Raw genomic sequence first — 19,509 nt, 5'->3', positions numbered from 1 at the left:
AGAGACAATGGGTAGGGGACATTACATTCAACAGATACCAAGATTAGAAAGGAGTGACTGCTTAATGGGTATGAGGTTTCCTTTTGGGATAATAAGATGTTCTAGAACTAGATAGTTATAGTGACATAACACTAAATGTACTAAATGCCACTGAATTGTACACTTTACCTGGTTAAAATGGTGAGTTTTGTGTGATGTGAATTTTACCTCTATTGAAAAAATAAAATAATTTTCTTGAACTCATTAGAGAGATGAGATCATAGGGTGTCCAACCCACCAGAATACAAACAGGTGGCTCCAAGGAGAGATTGGATGCAAGCATACATGCATGCATGCAAGATTGTGGTGGAGCATGGGAGAAAGATGGTGCCACCATACAAACAGGGAAGAATTCAGCTAGGATTGTAATTAATTGCTCAAGGCTAAGCAGAGAGTATAGGAATCCTGAGGGCCACAAATGCAAGAGGAGTTTGCATCCACTTGCTGGCTCTTTATGGACCTCCATCATGTGCTTATGAAAAATACTGGTGGTAGGAACAGAGTCTGGAGGAAACCTCTCTTGGTGGTGGAGACCCAGAGATGGGGACCAGCTGCCACTGCAGGAAAAGCACTAAGCATTCTTCCTTGAGGAACAAAAGCCTTGAGCCTTTAGGAAAGGGCAGCAAATCCTGTTTTCCCCTCCCTCCCTGTCCCAGGCAAAAGTGAAGATCCATTTTGGCTAGGGGGAAGGAAAAAGGAAAAAAGAACTGTCTGCTCCTGGAAAAATGGTAGGCTACTGCCTTGGGCTCAGATCTTTAGAAGTTGCCTACCCTTGAGGTAAGGATAGGATCACTCTGAAAGCCCCATCCTCAAGACAAGGTTGGATCATGACCATGGGGAAGCTCCCCTCATCCCCGGCCACTGGGTGTGCAAACACTGTACAATAAGCAATAGCAGTCTGCTGGGGTGGGGGGAGGGGGGCAAAAGTGTAGAGAGATTGACTCAGGTATAGTCACACAAGTCGAAAGCTGAAGGTGGAACAGGAACACTGAAGAAAAACCCTCCAGCAACCAGCCACCCCCTAAACATAACTAGAATTCAAGGATGATGGGTGGTACACTGAAGGTAACCTTAACAAAAATCCCAATCCCATCTCAATTCCAGTCTAGATGAACCATCCCTAGTAATGGCCTAGCAGAACAAGCAGTGTGCCCATTTTCTAAGCATAAACATTTTTTAAGTCCCTCAATACTGTCGTACACGTGATGTCTGACATTCAGTAAGAAATTATAACACGTCCACAAAAGCAAGAAAAATACTGTTAAGAGTCAATCAATATCTACTCAAGAGTAGACTCAAATAGGACAAGGATGTTGAAAGGCCTAGAATAAGTCAAGAAAATATATGAAGGTGGAATGGCAGGGGAGATTTTAATATTATAACAATTATATTAAAAAATTATATCAATTAGGTTATAAGATACAATAATTATTGTTTGTTGGTTCTTATGATAAAAATTTCTAATTAGTCTTTTCTCTTATTAAAAGCATAATCAGGGTGCCTGGGTGGCTCAGTGGTTGAGTGTCTGCCTTTGTCTCAGGCCGTGATCCTGGGGTCCTGAGATCGAGTCCCATGTCGGGCTCCCTGCAAGGGAGCCTGCTTCTCCCTCTGCCTATGTCTCTCTCTCTCTGTGTCTCTCATGAATAAATAAATAAAATCTTTTTTTAAAAAAGCATAATCAGGGCAACCTGGGTGGCTCAGCGGTTTAAGCACTGCCTTTAGCCCAGGGCCTGATCCTGGAGACCCGGATCAAGTCCCAGGTCAGGCTCCCTGCGTGGAGCCTGCTTCTCCCTCTGCCTGTGTCTCTGCCTCTCTCTCTCTCTCTCTCTCTCTGTCTCTCGTGAATAAGTAAAATCTTAAAAAAAAAAAAAAAGCATAATCGTAAGTACTCATTAATTAAAATTTTCTATAAGTACCTGTAAAAAAATGTAGAGACAAGATGAAGACCAAGGAGTTTGAGTTAAAAACCATGGGACCAGGGTACCTGGGTGGCTCAGTCAGTTAAGCAGTTGACTCTTGGTTTGGGCTCAGGTCATGATCTCAGGGTCCTGGGACCAAGCCCCACATCAGGCTCTGTGCTTAGCAGGGAGTCTCCTTGAGGATTTTTTCTCCTTCTCCCTTTGCCCCTCCCCTCTCTCTTTCTCTTTCTCTGGAATAAATAAATAAATCTTAAAAAAAAAAAAAAAGAACAAACCATGGGACCAACACATATAGATCCTGTGGAGCCAAGGGATAAAGTAGGTCTTGTGCCTTTTACAATGGAAGCATGAAGTCCCTTGGCCTCTGGGTTTCTAAGGTTACTTTGCTCTGTGATCCCTGTTCCTGCTCATTTCTCTTTTCATGAATCGCATGAGCATTCTCTACCACTGTCTAAATGTTGGCAGTATCTGCATCTTCTGCTGTGTCCATTCTTCTTAGTTGAAATCTTGTTTGGCTTCTTTGACCTCTTTTGACTCTGAGCAACAGCCTCTGTCAGGACACTTGTTGTGCCCTGGTAGGAATACCTGGAATGGGTGAGAAATGATGGCCTCGTGATAGTGTCCATGTTCAAAGCATCTCCATGTTTCATGGCCCTAGTGGTGACTCCCTGTGTGATCACACCCTATGGACATGGTTGGTGTTTTGCAATGGTGTGAAAGCTGTGCAGTGACCTCAGGCGGCTTCATTCTCCTGAGACACTTTGAATAACTGGAAATGAGGGTGGTTGGGAGCAAATTAAGTTCTGACCACAGTCTCTCTTTTGATTGCAGAGTTGCCTCACTCACAGAGCTCGCCAGCTGTCAGCAGCACCTGCACTAAAGTGCTCTACTTCACTGACCGGTCACTTACACCCTTCATGGTCAATATACCAAAGAGGTGAGATTCTGGAATCGCTATTTGTCTTAAAAAGGAAAGGAGGCAGAACCATTAGTTACTGCCCACTGAAGGAGCTGAGGTGTTTGAGAAACAGTACAGTGTAGGAAGCATACAAGTTGGGATTCTAGTTTCAGTGTTACCACCAGTGGCATTCCAAGAGACAAGTCACACGATCTGCTGCTAGGTAGAGACACAAGAATGGTGCTCCCGATTCTGATATACAAATATGTTCCAAGTTAGGCAAAATAGTTTTTTAAAGGCTCACAATACCTCCTGTTGCTAGCCATGGATTGCTAGCAGCCTGGCCCTCCAGGGCTATCACTCATTGATCTTAGTACTGTTTGATGACTGCATCTAAGCAATTGAGAATTCATGTTAAAAGCCCTCAAACATTCATTTATACTCCCTTGTAAGGTAAATGGCTTTGAAAGAAAGATTTTTTAAACTCTGGAACCAACTACTGAGAAAGGTGATGGGATGTCCGTTTCCTGGGGTGTTTGCTTAGTTGATCTTGGCTAGAGAAGAGCTTTCTGAAACTGGAAGGATAAAGATGATAACATCTGATTTAACTACCACCAGCCTAGAGAAAGGAATATTGTTGCCAAGAAGGAGATCAAGAGAACTTAGATATATTGATAGTTCAACATACTGATGGTTCAACAAACTTCAGAGACCTTATTATGTCTTATTTCCAGAGTAAAACAGAGAAAAGTGATCTGGCTGCTGCTGAAACAAAAAAAATCTATTTTAAATTATCAGATCACCCCAATGCCATTCCCATTCATTCCTGGTGGCTCCCTAACCTCTGCCGTCCTAGAATTGTCTGGGTTCTCAGCGGCAGGGACCTAATAAGGCCATGCCATTTCTTCCTGGAGAGTCTTTGGCAGGGGCTTGGGTTTAAAGCTAACATCTTGGGGCACCTGGGTGGCTCAGTGGTTGAGCATCTGCCTTTGGTTCAGGTCCTGATCCCAGGGTCCTGGGATTGATCCCCGCACATCAGGCTCCCCACAGGCAGCCTGCTTCTCCTTCTGCCTATGTCTCTGCCTTTCTGTGTTTCTCATGAATAAATAAATAAAATCTTTAAAAGAAAATAAAGCTAACATCTCATCTTCCCAACCTATTGATAAATAGTCTGTTTCAGTGCTCTTGCCCTTTGTTGCAGGTTGGGGGAGGTGACACTGAAGGATTTTAAAGCAGCTATTGACCGGGAGGGAAATCACCGGTATCACTTCAAAGCGCTGGATCCTGAGTTTGGCACTGTCAAAGAGGAGGTACAGAATCCCTGGGGAGTCTGGGTGGTATTAATGGTGATTACTGAACCCCAGAGCCTCCTCCTCAGGGACTAGGACCAGGAGTACCTGAGTTCCCTAACCAGGTCAGAGGAACTTCCCTGAGCCTCAGACCAGTCTTATTATTCCAGACTGAAGCAGTCAGGGAATTGCACAAGGAGTGGGCAGCTTCTTCAGTTCAAGGACTTAAATCACTTTGGCCAAACTGGGATAAATAATTTTAAAAAAGAAGGAGTTTTGTTAGTGGGAAAAAAAAAAAAAGGACTTAACACTTGAACAAAAGCTTGGCTTTGAGGTCCCTTCTCGACCTGTAGCCAAATCTTAGAAACTTTTCTGCTAGGCAGCCTGGGTGGCTCAGTGGTTTAGTGCCGCCTTCAGCCCAGGGTGTGATCCTAGAGACCTGGCCCACGTCAGGCTCCCTTCATGGAGCCTGCTTCTCCCTCTGCCTGTGTCTCTGCCTTTCTCTCTCCCTCTCTCTCTGTGTCTCTCTCTCTCTGTGTGTGTCTCTCATAAATAAACAAATAAATAAAATCTTAAAAAAAAAAAACTTTTATTAAAAAAAAAAAAACTTGGGCAGCCCCAGTGGCCCAGCGGTTTAGTGCCGCCTGCAGCCCAGGATGTGATGCTGGAGATCTGGGATCGAGTCCCACGTTGGGCTCCCTGCATGGAGCCTGCTTCTCCCTCTGCCTGTGTCTCTGCCTCTCTCTCTCTCTGTGTCTGTCATGAATAATAAATAAAACCTTTTTTAAAAAAACTTTTCTGCTTATGTTGAGCAAAATAAAACAGGCATGAGTATATGGAACTGTATGTTGTGTTGGTAGTTTCTCACATAATGAAAATGAGGAACTTCTGGGAAGTCACCTATGCGTATTCTCAGCTCCTTGACTGTTTTTCTTAGCCTTGTGTTTCTCTTTATAATCTGTCTGCCAAATACAGGGAAGAGATTTCTGGGTTCTGACATATTCAAGTGCTTGCGTTGCGATTAAAACCAATGTTTTATTTCATAAATATTTCTGTACTGAAACCCTTTAATAGCCCTGTTCTATTAGTGACTTAGAAAATTAATTGAATGAATGAATCAAAAGAACTGCCTGTTCTTTTGGCCTTCTTTCTAACCCTTTACAACACCTAGGACCAAAATTTTACCCTTTCTCATTTTTGTAATGTTTATGATACTGCTCTCTCCTAAGAACCACAGAGTGCTGTATGTTTAGTAATTTACTAATTCCAATCAATCTCTATAAGCAAAGCAGGGTTAGGGATGCTTTTACCAATTCACATATGTGGAACTAAGAATATATATTACATAATTTTAATAATATATAATAATACATTACAATACATATTATATATAACATATATAACCTAATAGTCTGTTATACAAAGTACAGTATAATAATCTATTACTCATATCAAAAATATTATATATATACATTTAGTTATAATTTTAGGGATGAAACCAAAGGAACATAGACTCTAACTTAAGGCTTTCCTCTTATCCTTTGTGTTGAGCTCTTACTTTTATCAGCAGCAGCTATCTGGTGAGACTCCCTATCTTATTTATTTCTTCACTGTGGCTTTTCCTTTTCTTCCTCTAGGTTTTCCACGATGATGATGCCATCCCTGGATGGGAAGGAAAAATTGTAGCCTGGGTGGAAGAAGACCATGGAGAGAATTAATGCTGAGTATTGGATTGGGGGCTGATGGAACTTGGTACCCCCTGGCTGTTTCACTCAGGAAAGAAGACTGAAACCAGAATACACGAAGAAGTTTCTAGTTCGTGCTGCCAAAACAGAAGCTTCTCCAAGTGTGACAGCCTCAAGCCAGTACTATTTCTGTGCCTGGCATATGTGGTATTTAAAATCCCTGTCCAACTGTAGACCATGGGTTCATCTGGAGTTCCTTGTCCGTGGGAACACAGTGTTTTATTCTACTCTGAGGACAACAAACCGAAGGCCTTAACCAATGGGAATGGATGATCTCGCTCCAGTAGGGGCATGGCTGCTATTATCTGGAACCTGGGAATTGGATGCATCTCTCCTGTGTGTTACAGTATTCTTTTAATTGGCCTCAATGGTTGCAGCAATCAGAGTCCCAGCATTTGTACTCACAGACAAGGCAAAGGTACCAGCTTTTTTGCTTCTTTGCAGCTATTGCAAACCAAGAGTAACTCATGAGGTGGTACCAAAGATGAAAGCCCACTCTTCAGGAATTTTTTTGACTGGACATGGATGGTGCTGAACTGTTGATTGGATAGAAAAAGGGCTGCCCATATTGTGCTATACTGTGCTAAAACCATGATGAAGTGAGACCTTGGGTTGCCTCTTGTGTCTTAACTGGTTCTGCAACTGTCCTTTAGCCCACAGAGGGCACATTTCATGTACTGCTAGTTTTCCCTGGGGACTCTTTCACTGTAGAGCCATTTTTTTTTTCCCCTTCCAACTGATGAACTTTGTGTTTGAAAGGAATGAGGAGTTAAAATCTCCTTTAAAATCCAGGCGGGTATGGAAAGGTGCTGCTACCCATATTTTCTTGACTTACTTTCTCTCATGACTTCAGCTCATGGCATCTCCTTTGCAGTCAAAAGGAGACAGACTATTAATTTCAGTATTTGTGATTTAGGAGTACTGAGCATGAGTTACTGGTCTGCCTTTCTTCATTTCAAGTTATTTTCTATTATATATTTAGTCTAGATTGATCCTTTAGGGCACAATAGGAACCATGGGGCATGGTGCATGAGTTGTGAATGGCAGGGTTGATTCTGGGTTAAAAAAAAACAACAACCTTAGAATCCTTTCTCATGTGCAACATTGTCAAGTGTAGAAGGTAAAAGAAGAGTTAAACTTCCAGAGATTACTTAATAACTTGGGTTTTCTCAGTCATTTACAAAGCACCATCAACTAATCAGCCATACACGCGCGCACACACACACACACACACACACACACGCACACACACATTCATTCCCAAAAGCAGTCGGCCTGTGACCACCAATGTACACTGCCAACCAGAAGAGTCAGACAAGTCATTTCTGGGTTCTTGACCTGTCTGTCTCTAGTTCATCTCTCTTTCCAGCTATTTCAACACACTACTCATTGAAGCTCTGAAATGACATTTTGTTGTTTTATATAGATGTATCTTTTAAAAATATTTCATGTTTGGAGAATTCTTTTGTACCCATTTGCTTTTTGTCTGAGAACCATGTCTATTTTTATAACTTGAGTGTGAGTTCCATATGTCCTCACATTCTGTATACTGTACCCATTTTCTAGAGAACCCAGTAGCTTTTATACAGGCTCTTCTCTTCTTAGCCCTTGTGGTTTCAGAACAAGCTTTATTTTATTACAAGTATACTAATGACAACTCCTGGTTCTAATTCTACCTGCCATTTTGGTTGTGGAGGTAGTTTTATGTAATCTATTTGATTGCTCCTCTAGCAGACAGAAGGAGCTCAAAAGATGTGATATCCTTCAGTAAGTTTACCTGATCTACTGAAGAATTTCTTAGCAGAAATGACTGGGAAAGTTTGGGAAAGTCAGTCATAAAGGAAGAATAATTCATTATGAAAGCAAACAGAAGAAAATAGGATATTCTGAGCCCCCCCCTCCCGCCCCCCTCAGGAAGTCTGAAGAAAAAGTCCTCATGTCACCAACTTCTCTGTTGCATGAATTTTAGTGTTTTGCTATAAGACAGCATGAGGGTTATCAGGCCAAAATTTGTTATTGTGTTTCCAGTACAATTTATCTTGAATATTTAAGTTAGTTTTTATTCGTCAGTTTTCTTTGAGCAAACATTCTTACCATTATGTAGAATTTAGCTTTTCAGAGAAAATTAAATGAGAGAAAAATGTCAAAGTCCTCTGCCTTATTTGGCTTTTATATCTCTGTCCTTTGGAAGAGGAGCTGAATGGCTTAGTGCCTCCACAAAAAGCTGAAGTTGAGTTCCGGGGAGAGAATGAAGTCATTTTTCCCCTTTAGCTCATTAATTCTCATATGCCATGTAATAACTAAACACCCCATCACAGGATGTCACTCCAGTAATTCTTGTGTACAATGTGTGGGTAATCCCCATTCCAGTTTCTAAAGGCAGGAACCTCCTGAGGAAGCAGGTGCATTGGTTCCTTTTGGTTTGAAGAGAGTACTATTTGTTACACTATGGCTGCACTCGAAGCCTCTTGACTTATTCAGAGAATTGACCCCTGGTGACATTTGTGTGGGACAGTCCATCCTGACCTTGAAATTCTATTTCTTTGAAAAAACTAAGGAACTAGAATGTTTAGAGTTCATAAAATAACCTCTCAACTCTGGGAGATTTAAAAAAAATGATCCTCTCACAAAAATTAGTTTAGAAGAAAGCCCAATTCCTTCAGAAATCATCATTTAAAAAACTGACAACTATTCACACTCAGTTCCTTAAATTAGCTGGAATTGGAACATTTTACAATTTGTACCTAAAGAATTTGGGATAAATTTACTTGTTAATGGCATTCCTACTTACTGATTAACATTTCAGCTCTTTTGACCAGGATGGTTGTAAATTAGGGAAAATATCTGTATGTTCTACATCCAATTCAAGAGGACTCTAATTACTTAAGAGCATTTATGTCATAATTATAATTTTCATTTTTTCCATAAAATAAGCATTATGATTGCACACTCCTATTGTCTGAATTTATGTAAGAGGTATAGCTTGCTTAAAATATATATGTAAAGTTATATTTTCTTAGAAACATGGATGTTTGCAACCTTTGCTTTCATAGAGATTACCACCATGCATTCTCCCTGTTTTGTTTTCATGAAGACTGTGTTATATACCAGAGGCTTCTGATTATCAGTGATAACCAGTTTTAACTGCCTGTATGTACCAGATTTGTGAACTAATTTAAAAAAGCAGAAACAAACCATGAATAAAATGGAGTTTGCAAACTAAATACCATTAATCATTTTCACTTGTGTTGATTGACTGAAATTAATCAGCAAAGCCATTTACATTTAGTGAAAGTCAATTTCCTCAAGTGATCTCCCTGGTAGCATTGTTTACTCACTACCTGGAGAGCAGAGATAAGGATTACTTTATTGCTATAGATATTTTACCATTGGTATTTCAAATATAAGCACAAAACACATTATTGTTGTGTTTGATTTAACAATGTTAATGTTGTTAACATTGATTTAACACTACTTTTGAAATTATGTATAAACATGCAAACAAGTAAGAGCCTGAGTACAAACCGTATGACAAAAGTCTTGAATGCAAAAGCAAGAAACATGAACTAGATAGACTTTCAGAAATGTGTATTTAAAAGAAACAGAATTTCCAAATTAATTTGAAAGCTGCCTTTCTAAAAACTTAGGTCAGCTTCATTTATCACTTCAATTTAAATGTTTTATATATCTACATTTTTAGTCCTGGGCTTTCACTTGACTTGCAATTACACATTTTCAACTATTTTTTTTTTTTCTCACATTTTCAACTATTAATAACAAGCCATTTTAAGCGGGTCATTATGTTAAAATTAAATACGTAAAGAGCTTAACTCAGAATCTTTTGTTATACACTAATTTATCTTTCCATCTACTCTTTTTTTCTTTTTTTTTTTTAAGATTTTATTTATTCATAGAGACACAGAGAGAGAGAGAGAGAGAGGCAGAGACACAGGCAGAGGGAGAAGCAGGCTCCAAGCAGGAAGCCAGACACGGGACTCGATCCCGGATCTCCAGGATCACATCCTGGGCTGCAGGTGGCGCCAAACCGCTGTGCCACTGGGGCTGCCCCATCTACCCTTTTTCTATTGGTTGTCACCATTCTACAAGTCTCTCTACTTTAAACCTTAGAGTCTTGAGCCTTCCTTTTCCTTAAATTGTTACCCAATCTGTTTATGAGAGTTCAGTTCATTCTCTCAGGGCTATTTTGATGAAACCTAAGATTTCCTAGCCTGCCTCTAGGGTAAACTTACTACCCTGGACTGTTTGACCTGTGCCCTCCTGTGATTTAGCTACACCTGTCAAAAGAATATTCAAAATGCCAACCAAGGTTTACACAAGCCTACCTAAGTGAACAGAAAACTGAAGATTGTATCATCCAAAGGCTAATTTATTAGATAGTTTTCAAACTCAAATACATCGTAAGTAGTGAGATACTCTGGTCAATTCAAAATCGTTGAAACATTTTCATAATAATTTATAAAGTTACAGTATAAGCCCTCTCACTGATCACAATTATTCTTCCAGTTGTTATTCACTAAATTGCTTTACATACTTGTAATATAATTGCTCTACTCTTAGAATTTCAAACGTACCTTTCCATTTAATCTGCAAGTTTTCTCCGTTGTATTGCCTACATATTACTTTGTTAGGCAGCTGTGACTTCTTAAACTTTCCTCATTTTTGGAGAGTTAGGTTTATCCAGTCCTTTTTGCTCTAAAGACACCAGAATGGTTTTTAACCTTGTTCTGAATGCTTTAAGGGTACTAGAATAGAATTTTGGGGAAAGATGTAAACATTTTCCCCCAGTCTGCCACTTCTTACACTGCCATCTAAAAAAAACCACCACTGTATTGGGTCCACTCAATCCGCAATCTCATGAATACTGGGTTTTTGCTTTTTTAAAGTTTACTACTTTAATAGGTATGAAATAGTGCCTCGAGGTTGTTTTGATTTTCCAAATGGTTCATGACTAGCAAGACTGACACGTCGGTTTTTCCTATTTCTTCTGTTCTTGGTGTCCTATGACCATCTGTACACTGGGGACTTGGGAGATAAAAATACAGCACGTGCTTCCTCCTACTGTCACCCTCAGGTCAGAAATGAGGTATTTTGTGCTTATTATAGCGTGATGACCCCACAAGAGGGGTATACCTAACAAATGGCTGACGGTAACTTCTCGTTTATTAATTCAAACGAACCGCCCTTAACCTCCAGTATTTACCGGATACTATGGACCAAAGCCTGCGGAGGCACCGAGGCACCAGAGACTTGGTCCTTGCCCTCACGAGGGCTTACGGGTCGGCCTTGTGCACGTCACCGCAAGCAAAACAAAGCTCTCGACAGGAAATGAGAAACGCAAATCTGTCCCGTAAACGTGCATCTTCCTACGAGGCATATGCCTAGTCCCGCTCGGGCACACCTCCGTGGGGGGAAGGAGTCTTCCGCTTGGCCGCCCTTCACGCCCTCTGGCTGGGGAGCCCGGCTCCACTCCGACGTCCGGTGATGCTACAAACCTGCGATTGAAGCTCGGTCAGCTACAAGCGGCGCCGAGCGAGGCCCCACACCCGGCGGGTCACCTCACCCGCGCCTGCCGACGCCGCCCCCGCCCTAGGCCTCCGCGGCCTTCCCGCGCTCCTGCAAGCTCGGCCACTCCCCTCAGCCCACCTCTCCGACCGCTCGGCCTGCGTCCGCAGGGCTCTCGCCACCTCGTAGGCCCCGCCCTCCTCCCGGCCGCGCCCTTCCCGCCCTGCGATGCCTTCCTTTCCTAGGACCCCTCCAGCTTCCACTGCTGTCGGTGCTCAGGCTCGCGCCAGCGTCGACCCCGGCCGCTGCGGCTCCCAAGCCGCCTGCCCTGCGCTCCGCCGGCCACCCTCTCCCCTACTCGCGGGAGGAAGAGCCGACCGACGTCCCACCCCCTTCTGGCCCGGGGCGGGGTGCGGCGAAGCTGTGGAGCGCGTTTTACGACAATGTGCGGCGGCGCGGCGCGGCTGACGGCAGCGGCGCCCTGCTCTCGGAGAGGTCACTCCGGAGACGGCGTTGGTGTCGGGGTGTGGGGGTTGCTGGCACTATGTGGCGCGTCTGTGCTCGGCGGGCCCGGAATGCGGCCCCAAGGGCAGGATTCGCGGTTCGGAGGGCGGCCTTGCGGGAGGAGCCGGCAGCTCCGCGCGTGACCTCGCGCGCTGGCGCGGCCCCGGCTCGTTGCAGTAGTGGGACTGCGGGGTCCGGCGGGGTCCGGGCGCTCTGCAGCGGGAGCCTCAGCTCGTGGGCGACGCAGAGGAATCGCCTCCTGCTGCAGCTGCTGGGGTCGTCCGGCCGCCGCTGCTATAGCCTGCCCCCGCATCAGAAGGTGAGCCCCGGACCTGCCCTTCTCCGGACCCCGTTTGTCCTTCAGGGCAGACTTCTTGGCTTCGGGATCCTCCTTCTGAGGACTCCGGGATCTTCCGTCCCCGTCCCGGCACATATCATTTGTCTCTTCTCCAAAACCAAGCTCTGCTCTGGCTCTTGGGCTTGCTTACCTCTGCTCATCTTTTTATTCCATTGAAGGAAAGGAGTTCCAGGCTTCCGCCCCTTGATCTGTTCCATTGAAAGCAGAGCTCCAAACCTGAGGCTATTTGTGGAATGTCTGCTGAGTTAGGTGCTCTGTCAGCCCCACGGGACCGTGGAGCGGGAACCTTGCCACTGGAGAGCTTCTGGTGCTGGTGGCAACAACTCCCTTTCTATCCCCAGTGCCAAGCGTGTGACCGGGGACTCAGTGCGCTCTTTGCAATAAATACAGTTGAATGAAGCATTTAACCAGACAGAGAGAGCTTAGCTTTTTTTTTTTTTTTTTTTTTTTTTTTTTTATTTAGTGTTTCTCCTTTTTCTCCTCCAGGTTCCTTTGCCCTCTCTTTCCCCCACAATGCAGGCAGGCACCATAGCCCGTTGGGAAAAAAAAGAAGGGGAAAAAATCAATGAGGGTGAACTAATTGCAGAGGTAAGTTGTTTAAAATATTGAAAATGGGGATGCCCGGGTGGCTCTGTGGTCGAGGATCTGCGTTGATCCTGCTTCTCCCTCTGCCTGTGTCTCTGCCTCTCTCTTTGTCTCATGAATAAATAAAATCTTAATAAAAATAAAATATCGAAATGAGAAGGAACTGGCTTAAATTAACTGTTAGTTTTCCTGATAGATAGCTACCCCTTTTGCTTAAGAAACTTAGATTTTATTTTATTTATTTATTTATTTTTACAACTTGATGTTAGAGAAGGCTGGTTAGATAATCCTGCCAGCAGCTAGCCAGGTTGATTTTTAGCTAAGGTGGTTTTTTAAAAATAATTCCTTTCAGGTCTATTAATAGAGGCTTTATCTTCACATGACTGTTGAACTGTGTGATTCTAGGCACAGTCTCATAAATTTCCCACTGGTGGCATAAACTTAAGCTGCTGGTTTCTGTTAAAAGGTTGAAACCGATAAAGCCACTGTTGGATTTGAGAGCCTGGAGGAGTGTTACATGGCAAAGATACTTGTTGCTGAAGGTACCAGAGATGTTCCAGTTGGAGCCATCATCTGTATCACAGTTGAAAAGTGAGTAGTACCTTGGTAATTTGCAGAACTAGGGTGCTTAGTGTGGAGTGTTTTGACCCAGAATTAAGAGAGCAGGAGTTAAAGGCTTCTGAGCTAAATCTGCTTTGCAATCTCCTGTGCTTACACATTCTTTCTCTTCCATAGGCCTGAGGATATTGAGGCCTTTAAAAATTACACATTGGATTCCTCCGCAGCACCTACCCCACAAGCAGCTGCAGCACCAACCCCTGTTGCCCCTACTTTGCCACCTACACCTCCCGCTCAGGCTCCTGGTAGCTCCTACCCCACTCACATGCAGGTGAGGCTCCTCGTTTGGGTATTTACTCTAGAAAATTTATTATTCATTATCTTTCATTCTGGAAATGGGCATTAAATATGTCTAGCTCTTGTCATTTCAAAGTGAATAGGGATTTAAACATGAAAATTGACAATTTTATTCTTAGTCATTATGTCAGTTGTTTGAACTTGGACAGTCTCCTTTAAACTTTTCCAACCTCAGTGTGGTAGATAGGATAGTGCTTGGCATTTCTCACTCAAGAATATTATATTAGATTTTGAGGATGATTTGTATTTAATATCTACTCCTCGTATAAATAAATTGTTTAATAGGCCTCAAGTGTTGTCTATAGAATAAAAGTCCCCAGTTGATGTTTTCCTTTGACATTAGGTGTTCGTTTTCTAAGAGTGGGTGAACTAGTCCCATAATATTAATAAATGAGGAAACTGACAATAAAGTGTGAAAGTAAGATTTACAGAAGAGCTGAAGGCATTAAATATGATCACTGTTGGTTCTGTGAAATCTGTTTCTAAGAAACTACAGCAGCTTATTAGATATTAAGGTTATCCCATATATATTTGTGTGTTTTGGATATTGGAAATGGGTAAAAAAGCAGCTGGCCTTTTTCTAAAGGATTAAGACTAAAACTTTTCTTTCACTTAGTTTATTTGTAGAAATTTCTGTATAGGAATCATTTTCTTTTTTGGACATAATGTTTTTCTCCATGATCTGTTATTAATAGCCACTTGTGGTGAAGTTTTGTGTGGTGTTTGGTTCACACATTTATTTCATCCTATTCAGTAAAGTCTATCTCACTACATAAGACATACTTCATTTCTCTCCATTTTATGTCTGTGGCTTTGTGTGCAAGTGTTAATGGTTGTGTCTTAGTTGTTTTTTAAGATACTGTATAGAGATTATTGGCTCCTCTGATTTTTTAAGAAGTAGATGTAGGTGACAAAGTTTGTACAAGAAGAACATTTTAAAGCAATATTTTCTAATTAGAATTCTAAGTTTTTCTTCTTCTTCCTTCCTTCCTGAGACATTAATTGAAGTGATTTCTCTCTCGGCATAATCCTATTGCTATTAGATATAAAAAAAAAAAAGTAAGAAGCAAGCCCATAATAACTGGATAAGCACCAAAATTCAGGGGACACACAAGCCATATGAATAGCAAAGCAATGTTTCATTGAGATCAGCCAATCTGATGTTTAAATTTTGAGATGGAAGTGACTATTTCCTTTATTTGCTTATTTTTCCTGCAAATAGTTAGTTCTACATCTTCCTTACCAATTTGGAAGACTTCATTTGGATGCCTTTTCTTTCTTTTTCTTGTCTGATTGCTTGTGACTAGGACTTCTAGACTATGTTGAATGAAAGTAGTGAGAATGGACATCCTTACCTTGTTCCTGATCTTAAAGGGAAAGCTCTCAGTTTTTCACCATTAAGTATGATGTTAGCTGTAGGTTTGTCATGTAGGCCTTTATTAAGGATGCCTCAGTGGCTCAGTGGTTGAGTGTCGGCCTTCCGCTCAGGGCGTGATATCCCGGTCCAGGGATGGAGTCCCACATTGGGCTCTCTGCGAGGAGCCTGCTTCTCCCTCTATGTCTATGCCTCTCTGTGTTTCTCATTAATAAATAAATAAAATCTTTTAAAAAAAAAGAATAAGGGCTTTATTATGTTGAGTATGTTTCCTCTGTGCCCACTTTGTTGAGTTTTTATCATGAATGAATATTGAACTTTATCGGATGCTTTTTATTTCATCTATTGAGATGATCATAATGGTTTTTATCTTTTCTTTTATTAATGTGATATATCACACTAATTGATTTGTTAATATTGAGCCACCCTTGCATCCCTGGAGTAAGTCCCCTTGATTGTGGTAAATTTTTTAAATATATTGTTGGATTCAGTTTGCCAATATTTTGTTAAGGAGTTTTGCGTCTATGTTTATCAGAGATAATGGCCTGTAGTGTATTTGTTTGTTTTTGATGGTTTAGGTATCAGGGTATAATAGTGGCCTTATAGAATGAATTTGGAACTTTTCTTCCTTATTTTTTTGGAATAGTTGAGCAGAAAAGGTATTGATTCTTTAGATGTTTGATAGAATTCACCCGGGAAGCATCTGGTCCTGGACTTCTGTTTGTTGGGAGTTTTGTGATTACCGATTGAATTTCATTGCTAATGATCAGTCTGTTCGAATTTTCAGTTTCTCTCTGATTTAGTTTTGGAAGGTTTATGTTTCTAGTAATTTATCTATTTCTTCTAGGCTGTCCAATTTGATGGTGTATAATTTTTCATAATATTCTTTTCTTATCTTGGAAAGGTATTTGGGAAGTTTAGGAGAAATGCAGTTCCTCTAAGTGAAAAGATAGATGCTAGATAGATGCTAGTACAGAGCGCAGCAGAATTTTAATGGAATAGTCTAGACCAAGATCATTTTGTGACAACGAAAAATTCTAGCTTAATCTAAGTGATAAAAAAGATGAAAAGATGCTCTGTGCTTAGATATATAATTGAGGAATTAATTTTGACTATCTAGAAAGAACTGTTTCCTAACTTACCCCTTGCTTTTAACTTTGGTGGAAGAGAAGAGGCCAGAGCATCACTAATACTGTAAACCTTGAGGTTTGGAGGTTGATTCAGCTGGTGGGCCACTGTTGAGGCACTGATTCTTGGCTGTTATGGGAGTATCAGACAGATGGGGATTTGGATCATCAGAGTCACCATCATTCCTACAACTGTTGAAGCTTAACTCAGTGCGGTTGTGTCCACAGCTTCCTAGGATTAAGCAATAATATGTGTTTGTTTCTACAGGTGGTTCTTCCTGCTCTCTCTCCTACCATGACCATGGGCACAGTTCAGAGATGGGAAAAAAAAGTGGGTGAGAAGCTAAGTGAAGGAGATTTATTGGCAGAGATAGAGACTGACAAGGCCACTATAGGTGAGATTTCTTCAGCTCTTAATGGTTGAGGCACTGAGTTTTCCAATGAGGGAAGAGGATTGCCGTCCTATCCTATAATGAGTGAGTGATAACATGAAAAATTTTAATTTTTGGGATTCGTTTCCTGGAACAGGCTATGTCATGACAGCAGGGGTGCCTAGTGGAGTTTGTCAGTTCCACACTGCACTCTTAATGAATCGAGGATATGTCAACCTAGAGATTATTTTTATCTAGAGTCTTACTATGTTATTAAGAAGCTATATCAGCACTGCTGCTGTTTAAACTGGACAAGGGGGAGAAAAGAAGAATTAGGAGAAAATTACTTTCAAGGCAAGAAAATAACAGAGTTTAAAATGACTGAGGTAAAACTGAAACCAGGATTTGGATTGCTTTCATAGTTTGAGAATGACTGATAGGATGTATGTATATGTATATATATCTGTTCACACATCATACTGCATTTCCATATATGCCCGATTCATTTTTACGCTCAGAACAAAGACTACCTAGACAATCTTATATTTGTTATAATATTTAGAGATTAGTAGATAGATCTATTTCTTTGCTGTCCAGTCCCCAAAGATGCAGTAGGCAATTCTGGGCATCCTCTGCAATGGTGGTTTTGAGATTGTGTTCTTCAAACCCCACGATACCTTGATGGCACCTTGGTACAAAGGAGACATAATGAACAGACTCTAGTCGCCTTACCCCTTGCCCCAACTTCACCTTTTTATCTCTTTGCATATTGTATTCCTCCCAAAAGATTTTATTGTAAGAAAGGATTGTTTGTTGGAAACAAACAAAACCCATTGGTAACAATAGATCTGCTTTACCTTTCAATTTGAATACCAGAATTGCTCTAGAGATGGTATTCTAGAGACTCTAGTCACTGGAGAAGCATTACCTTGGTCAAATTCTTTAAACCGTCTTGTGGCCTTGGAGTCCTTTTTTTTTTTTTTTTGACATATCTTTTATTGGATATTCTTAATTGATAAAGGGAAGATTTCATCAAAGATGTATTTGTCAGGGAGGGGCACAACACAACAGAAAGCCAAGATATGCAAGGCAAAAATTGTTCTTGCAGTGTTGTCTTTTAGTTTTACTTTTGTAACACTTCATGTTTGAGTTCTTTCTAAGAAGTCACTGTATAAAATGTAAGCGGTCAACACCACAGAAACCCTAATAATGCCATATTTCTTCACATTGAAATACTTAGTTGAATACCAAATATCACCTCTTTGAAAAACTCCACAGATACTTTTAAGGGCATAATCCCATATCACTGTCAATTCTAATAGCTCCCTTAATTTAACATCCATATGGTTCTGATTTTTAGCAGTATAATTGATGCCATATTGGTACAGTTGATGCCATCTTGGAGTCTTGTGGGTCTGCATAGTGGCCTCCCTTAGAGATGTTTTTAGGAAAATGTTCAGAACTAATTACTGTCTGTAATCTCTCATAGTTTTATTTGACAGCTATTTATTTAGTATTTACTTTGTCCCAGGTACTATTTCTAAGTACTTGGAAAATAATGATTTTTATAACATACCTGTGACATAGGTATTATTGTTATCCCCATCTGTAGCTAAAGAAGCTGAGACACAGAGATATTAAATAACAAAAAAGGTTACATAGCTAGTTTCTTCTTTTTTTTATATATATATATATTTTTTTTAATTTTTTTTATTTATTTATGATAGGCACACAGTGAGAGAGAGAGAGAGAGAGAGAGAGGCAGAGACACAGGCAGAGGGAGAAGCAGGCTCCATGCACCGGGAGCCCGACGTGGGATTCGATCCCGGGTCTCCAGGATCGCGCCCTGGGCCAAAGGCAGGCGCCAAACCGCTGCACCATAGCTAGTTTCTTCTTAAGGAGAAGAGCTTTTTTACTTAAAACTGTGCTTTGAGTTTGTTGGAATAGTGGAGTCTCTTAAGTTCCATCATGGTCTTTCTATTTCAGGTTTTGAAGTACAGGAGGAGGGTTACCTGGCAAAAATCTTGATCCCTGAAGGCACAAGAGATGTCCCTCTAGGAACCCCACTTTGTATCATTGTAGAAAAAGAGGAAGACATACCAGCATTTGCTGACTATAGGCCAACTGAAGTAACTGATTTAAAACCACAGGCCCCACCATCTACCCCACCCCCGGTAGGTATGCTTCTAGAATTGAACAAACACTTACCGTATTCATCTCTAAATTAAGGGATTAGATTAGATGATATTCTGGGTTCCTTCTAGATTCTGTGACTTAACGAAGAAGATGATTGGGGTGCCCAGCTGGCTCAGTCGGTACAGCCAGCAACTCTTGATCTCAGGATTGTGAATTTGAGCCCAAAGTTGAGTATAGAGATTACTTTAAAAAAAAAAATTTTTTTTTTAAGATTTTATTCATTTATTTGACAGAGAGCGAGCACAAGCAGGGGGAGCAGCAGGCAGAAGGAAAAGGAGAAGCAGGTTCCCTACTCTGCAGGGAGCCTGATGCGAGACTCAATCTCAGGATCATGACCTGAGCTGAGGCAGATGCTTAACCGACTGAGCCACCTAGGCACCCCTAAAAATATTTTTAGAGCTTTAAAAGAAAAAAAAAAGAAGAAAGAGATAGTGAGCTTTTGTGGAGATCTGAAAGGTATATGGCAGTGCACCATTCCCCTAATAGTTATTGGATCCTTGTAGCTTATTTTTTTCCTACTGTCTTGAGTCCTGCAGAGAACAAAGCTGAGGTGACATGTTCTTTTTCTGCGTGAGGTGTTGATACGCATGCAAATGGAAGTTACTGTATACAGTTGTTCATGAACAACATGGGATCTGGAGCACCAATTCCGTGCCCTTGAAAAT

The 19,509-nt window shown here is 41.3% G+C and overlaps 2 protein-coding genes and 1 long non-coding RNA gene across 10 annotated transcripts in view; 2 read left to right on the top strand and 1 right to left on the bottom strand.

Moving 5' to 3' along the window:
- The window catches only part of DIXDC1 (DIX domain containing 1), a 71,470-nt gene extending 62,347 nt beyond the window's left edge, over positions 1-9,123 (top strand). For 7 of the 8 annotated variants that reach the window (XM_038536175.1, XM_038536171.1, XM_038536173.1 and 4 more), the window contains 3 exons: positions 2,790-2,895; positions 4,058-4,166; positions 5,783-9,123. In XM_038536175.1, the coding sequence (XP_038392103.1) occupies positions 2,790-2,895; positions 4,058-4,166; positions 5,783-5,863 (296 nt within the window). In that variant the 3' untranslated portion in view covers positions 5,864-9,123. The remainder of the gene's footprint in view (positions 1-2,789; positions 2,896-4,057; positions 4,167-5,782) is intronic. The other variant, XM_038536177.1, reaches the window with a different exon arrangement.
- Positions 9,124-10,259: 1,136 nt separating this feature from the next.
- Positions 10,260-11,969, bottom strand: LOC106558799. The gene is made up of 2 exons (XR_005359285.1): positions 11,555-11,969; positions 10,260-11,403 (listed from the first exon to the last, which is right to left on the bottom strand). It is a non-coding gene; the product is annotated as an uncharacterized LOC106558799 (long non-coding RNA).
- The window catches only part of DLAT (dihydrolipoamide S-acetyltransferase), a 31,334-nt gene continuing 23,701 nt past the window's right edge, over positions 11,877-19,509 (top strand). The window contains exons 1-6 of the mRNA XM_038536151.1: positions 11,877-12,236; positions 12,762-12,863; positions 13,327-13,451; positions 13,596-13,749; positions 16,546-16,672; positions 18,635-18,822. Of these exons, the coding sequence (XP_038392079.1) occupies positions 11,958-12,236; positions 12,762-12,863; positions 13,327-13,451; positions 13,596-13,749; positions 16,546-16,672; positions 18,635-18,822 (975 nt within the window). The 5' untranslated portion in view covers positions 11,877-11,957. The remainder of the gene's footprint in view (positions 12,237-12,761; positions 12,864-13,326; positions 13,452-13,595; positions 13,750-16,545; positions 16,673-18,634; positions 18,823-19,509) is intronic.

Source organism: Canis lupus, chromosome 5 (assembly GCF_011100685.1).
Source record: "Canis lupus familiaris isolate Mischka breed German Shepherd chromosome 5, alternate assembly UU_Cfam_GSD_1.0, whole genome shotgun sequence".
NCBI lineage: Eukaryota > Metazoa > Chordata > Mammalia > Carnivora > Canidae > Canis > Canis lupus.
This window is presented reverse-complemented; position numbering and strand designations above follow the sequence as displayed.